The sequence below is a fragment of the Tupaia chinensis genome, unplaced genomic scaffold, assembly GCF_000334495.1.
Source record: "Tupaia chinensis unplaced genomic scaffold, TupChi_1.0 Scaffold138812_1, whole genome shotgun sequence".
Classification (NCBI taxonomy): domain Eukaryota; kingdom Metazoa; phylum Chordata; class Mammalia; order Scandentia; family Tupaiidae; genus Tupaia; species Tupaia belangeri.
The window spans coordinates 1,244,187-1,249,847 of NW_006198705.1; the positions used below are offsets into that span (position 1 = coordinate 1,244,187).

General features: G+C 49.7%; 1 protein-coding gene across 1 annotated transcript in view; it reads right to left on the bottom strand.

Moving 5' to 3' along the window:
* Positions 1-5,661, bottom strand: part of SLC22A23 (solute carrier family 22 member 23) — a gene marked incomplete at its 5' end in the record, with an annotated part of 233,938 nt that extends 228,277 nt beyond the window's left edge. The window contains 2 exon segments of the mRNA XM_006172283.2: positions 5,002-5,211; positions 5,412-5,661. Coding sequence (XP_006172345.2) covers positions 5,002-5,211; positions 5,412-5,661 — 460 coding nt within the window.

Here is a 5,661-nt window from a genome sequence, read left to right on the forward strand (position 1 = left end):
AGACAGAAAGTGAGAAATCACTCCCCAAGGGGAATGGCCACACCACAATCCCTTCTTCTCCTCCATTCTCCTCTTGAGACTTTGAGCATGCACACACAATGCCCCCAGCATGAGGTTTAAGCTGTTGGATCCAGGATTCAAACCATGGTCGACTACATGGGAGTCCAGCAATGTAATCATTATACTATCTGCTGGCCCTAAGCACAATATTTTTAAACTCATGGTTTTAATTGCTTTTTTAACCTTGTTCTCAAGAGTATCTTATTCTTAGAAGTATATGAAAATCAGGAAATCTGGTATAAGAGGGGAAAGAGAAGCAAACAAGCCCAGCTTATACCGACCTGTCCTCTGTTCCCACAAACATACTCTCCATGTGACTCTACACTAATCTGTTGGGTTCTCCATTTCAGGAGGGTACAGACAACTCCTTTTCACAGAATTGGGAGATAAAATGGAGAGCTATGGAAGTCATCGGGAAGTTGAATACCTGCTTCCTGTGTAGAACACCTGGCACTGGGCCAGACTCACATGTAAAGTTCCTGGGTTCATGGCCCAGGACCTCTCTCTACATACTACGTCCCTATGTGCCTACGATCCTGGCTGGCTGAAGATGGCGGGGGTGGGGGGGTGCGTGGGTCTTGGGAGAAAGACCTGTTGGAGGTGCCTATCCACCCCTACTGTCTCAGAAAAGATCAATTAATAAACTTTTTAAAAACGTGTGTTCACTCATTTAAACATCCACGATAAGACTTGGTGTTAAGTTTGCCTTTGGGTGGGGCCTGCAGGTGGTGTGGTGCTTTAAGGCACTGGAGTCCCACATGGTGCTGAATTCTCACATGGCCGACCGTGGTTTGAGTCCTGGACCTGGCAGCTTGCTTTCTCATTTTCTCGCTGTGTGTCTCTCTCTGGAGAGCACATGTTCCCTATAGCAAATTTAAAAATAAAAATAAAAACAACAAAAAAGAAAAATAAATAATTCTTTAAAGAAAAGAAGACTGACCTGGCTAATTTTTTGTTTTAAGGTTTTTGCCATAGGGCACATGCATTCACTGGAGAAGAGAGGGACAGAGAGAGACAAGGAGAGGGAAAGTGAAAAATCACCCCCAGGGGGGCATGGACATGCCACAATCCCTTTTCCTTCATTCTCCTCCTGGGCATGCATACACACATACGTAGCGTGAATTTCAAGCCTCCAGGTCCAGGATTTGAACTGCAGTCAGCCATGTGGGAGTCCAGCACCTTAACCACTATACCACCTGATGGCCCTGAATAATTCTTCTTAATCAAAGGAAATAAGGTATGTAAAAATGTTTGGAAAACTATTAAGGTCTGCACGAAAGAAAGGATTATTATTATTTACGATTACTATTATTTTAAAAGCTTGAAGAGTCTGTGATGTGAATTCCAGCAAGAATCAAGGCAAAAAGTAAAACCAAAAAATATCCTGCCAGGAGAGAGGCAAACATCCGACACTATGAAGACGAAATCTGTCCTGCACCATGCCACAGGAACCTAGGCTGAAAGAGTCCACGAAGAAGCCATGGCGGGTTTGGTGGCCTCTGTCTCAAGACAGTCAGAAGCAGGTCATGTCTACCAAGAGCCTTAACACATCACCTGTAGCCTCAGTTAGCAGAAGCGCAGTATCCATTGTCCTTTCTTTTCATGAGGGGACCTACCGCCTGCTGAGTTGAGTTGGGGACACACGCTATCCCAAGCAGATCAATGAGCACTGGGCTGATTTTGTCATGTGTGGAATGGATGAAGTAGCTGCAGATTTTCCATCCACAAAAGAAACTGTTGAACACGTATTCTAGGGGCCAGCAGGTGGCATAGCGGTTAAGGTGCTGTCCACTCAAATACGTGGACAATCGCTGTTTGAGTCCTGGACCCAGACAGCTTGCAACTCACGCTGGCCATGTATGCATGCGGGGCCAAAATCCCAGAGGAGGATGGAGGAGAAGGGATTGCAGTGAGGTCATCACCCCTGGGGTGTGATTTCTCACTTTCTGTCTCTCTCTCTCTGTCTCTCTGGTGAGCACATGTACCCTATATATATATAAAAATCTCTCAAAAAAGAAAACGTATTCATTCTATGAAGGATGAAAATCCTTCGGACAAGTTGCACAAATGAGTGTGAGGAAATACAAGTATTATTTACCAAAAAACATGTCTGTGCAAGAAAGAACAACTGCAGGATGGGCAGCCCAGCCAGGAGGGTACCTCCCTCCACACTTGCAGAATATTCAAACTGATGATGACTCAGAGTAGGTCAGGGACATTATTCTGGAGGAGAAAAAGGCTTGTCTGGTGGAAGATCCCTTGAACTGTAAGAACCTGGGACTCTAAGCTGCTGGGCAGGTTTACCTGTACAGGTGCATAACAGCAGAGCTAAGCGAGAAAGAAGTTAAGAACCGAGCAAGCGGCTCCCTCCCACTCCCAGCTCCTAGGAACGGGGGGGGGGGACATGTATGTTGCAGGGGCATGTATGTTGACGGATATATGGCAGATAATAAAGACATTGCTCAAAGCTTATTTGAAAAAGGCAAGATCATGGTACAGAGCAGGGAAGGGGTACAAAAGGCAACTTCTTAGACTCTGAACTGTCACCTGCTGATAGGAGAAACAGCCTTCCATGCCTGTTTTTACTTGTGAAGGAGGCTGACAGGCACCTGCCTAGAGAACCCCTGTCCCCATCAGAGTGTCTGTTTCACATCTGTCCATCTGATGCGGTTCACAGCCTGCTGCAGCCAAGTCTGTCCCAGGACAGCCAACATGTGCTTGAAAAGCTGTACATAGCATTTATTATGGGATAGAGCACGGTGGAAGGACAGTTCTTTATTTAGACATAGGTGTCGTGCAAATCGATAGGTCCTTTGGAGTCTTTACGGTGTAAGAAAATGTGTCTCTAATATTGTCTTCAGGCCTTCATCTTTTAGCTTTGTCCTGTCAGCAACATGGAACATCAAGCACCACCCCAAAACATGCCACACCCATGGGCACTGTCTGTGAGCATCTTCAGTGCTAATTTAGAAAATAAAAAAAAAATTGCCTAGCTCTGCAATATGCCTGTGTAGTCTGTTTTCAAGAACTCTTCTCCTTCTCTCCTCCATCAGGTCTGGCGGGGTGCGAAGGGTTGTTTCCTGGGTCCCCACCATTAAGGCGATGCTCCACCTACCTCCTAACTTTCAAGTCCCCTTTTCTTTGACCCCAAGACAAGGTGCCCTCTTCACATACTCACTTTGCTCCATTATCCCTCCTCTGCTCTAGAAAGGGGCTTAAAATACTAGCAAATGTTGTCTACCCTTTGTCTGATAGACACACGAAGCAATTTAAGCAGGCATTGTTCTTCATTTTTTTTATGTCACAAAACCAAAAAGAAACATTGCCTTCCATGGATAGGGAAATGTCACCAAACACCTATGGTAAGGACACGCTGTCTTGGGTGGGTTGGAGGGTGAGGGGCTGAAGGTGGGGTGGGATGTGAGATCCGAGGTGAACCAAGCTAAGGGGATCTCCCCCATTATTTTGCAAGCCAGAGAGACAGCTAAGCCAGGCTGTTCCCATAGGACAGATCACTTCGGGCCAGGTAGGTGCAAGATTAAAACAATGATTATGATGATGTAAGAGTTTCATCGTACATATCTATGAGCTACTACTGTTTACTAACACACACCTGGGGGAGGGAGCTGCGTGCACACTGACGTGTATACACTGTCAAATTTCATTCTCCTATGTAGATCAAGCATTTAAAACTCTGCCCAGAAGCAGAAAACACATCTACAGTTACTTTGAAATGTAAATGAATTATTTGAGGCAAATATCACAAAGTGCTTGATACACTGGCAACCCTCTCCTAATGGGGACTTCAAAGTTGGTGGGAAAATTAATTCAAGTATCGGTTTAACTCGCGAGCCAAAAGAAATGGAAATCTATGCACACCGTTTTCATAATACATATTGTCCAGGAACTTTTTGAAGACCCCGTGGAAGTTAAGAAAATCGTGGGAAGTATAGCTGTCTAGGATATTGAGTGTCTCACATGGATCATTCTCCATTTTTAGGCCACCAGGCACCTCTCACAAACACTCCTGCTATTTCACACAAAGCAATCCCCTGCAAGGTGAGCTGGGAACAGGGAGGATGTTCAAGGCTTACCAAGGGTCTCTGTGGGGCAGACCAAAACAGTGGTCAAGGAAAAGCAGCGGTGGCCTGGACATACTGGCACATGCTGGCCTCCTTCCTATAGCTAGTCATGTTTACTAAAGCCTTGAAAAAAACCTCCACAGGAACTAGGCAGCGAAGACTAAAAGTCAAACATCTCTGGAGAGATCTGAAAGTGAAGAGGCAGAGGTGGGATTTTCCAAAACCCTTGGCTTCTCTGGCTACCACTTCTGTTCTTAATTGGGTTTTGGTCAGTTTTCAAACCATGGGTGGGATAGCTAGAGTCTGCCAGAGAGGAGCGTCTGGGAACGGGGCACTATTTTCTTGGATAGTTATTTCTTGGGAGACACAGGGACAACGCGGCCGAGCAGAAGAGAGGCCAGTCCTGGCTCCCGCTGGGAGACCTTGAGCAAGGCCAGTCTAACAGAGCTGGCTGGTGACAGGTCGTCGGCCTCACCTTCCACGTGGGCCACCCCTGCCTGAGTGAGGGTGACACCTCTCCGGTTGGGGGAGGGGCGCCCTTCCGTACATGCACTGGGACCGGAGTTTGGGTTCGAACCAAGGAAGGTCTATGGTGCCCCTTGCAGGGTCGGGTTTCCGCGTCTCCAAGGAAGGCGGCAAAAAGCCCTCGATTCTCACCCAAGTTAACGCATCTCGTTCGTGGGACGGAAGTAAATCAAACCCATGAGGGATGCACGTATACACAGACTCGTCCCACTTTGGGGACTTGAGGCTAGGGCTTGACCTCGGCCTGCACCGCAGAGGGATGCAGACCACGGTGGAGGTGACCGAGGAGTATGGGTTCAGAAGGACACGGAGCTGGGGCGGTCACTGCCCTTACCTTGCTGACCACGTTCTGGACGAGGCCGGTGCGGATGCCGTAGTCCCACGCGTGGCAGTCGCAGTTGGAGGCGTTGTCCCCCTTGTCCGGAGGGGACGGTAGGGGTGGCGTGTCGCCTCTGTCCGCACTGCTGCCGTTGCTGCGATTGCCCGTGGTCCCCCAGGCTGCAGTGGAGAAGGGGGTGGTCGGGGGGCTGGTCCAGTTGCCCATGTCGCCCCACCGGCCGGTGACAGTGGCCCCCGCCAGCTCGGCGCCCTTGCCGGCCCCGCGGCACCAGAAGTTGGGCTGGTCCAGGAGGAAGGAGTCCGAGAACTGGCTGAAGCCGATGAACAGCGCCGGGATCCAGGTGAGCAGCACGAGCGTCTTTTGGTATCCCCCGCCCAGGCCCCCCAGGAAGGGCAGCAGCCCATGTCGCCCCACCGGCCGGTGACAGTGGCCCCCGCCAGCTCGGCGCCCTTGCCGGCCCCGCGGCACCAGAAGTTGGGCTGGTCCAGGAGGAAGGAGTCCGAGAACTGGCTGAAGCCGATGAACAGCGCCGGGATCCAGGTGAGCAGCACGAGCGTCTTTTGGTATCCCCCGCCCAGGCCCCCCAGGAAGGGCAGCACCGACCCTTCGTAGTCCAGCAACAGGAGGCTCGGGGCCGCGGCCGCCGAGCAGCAG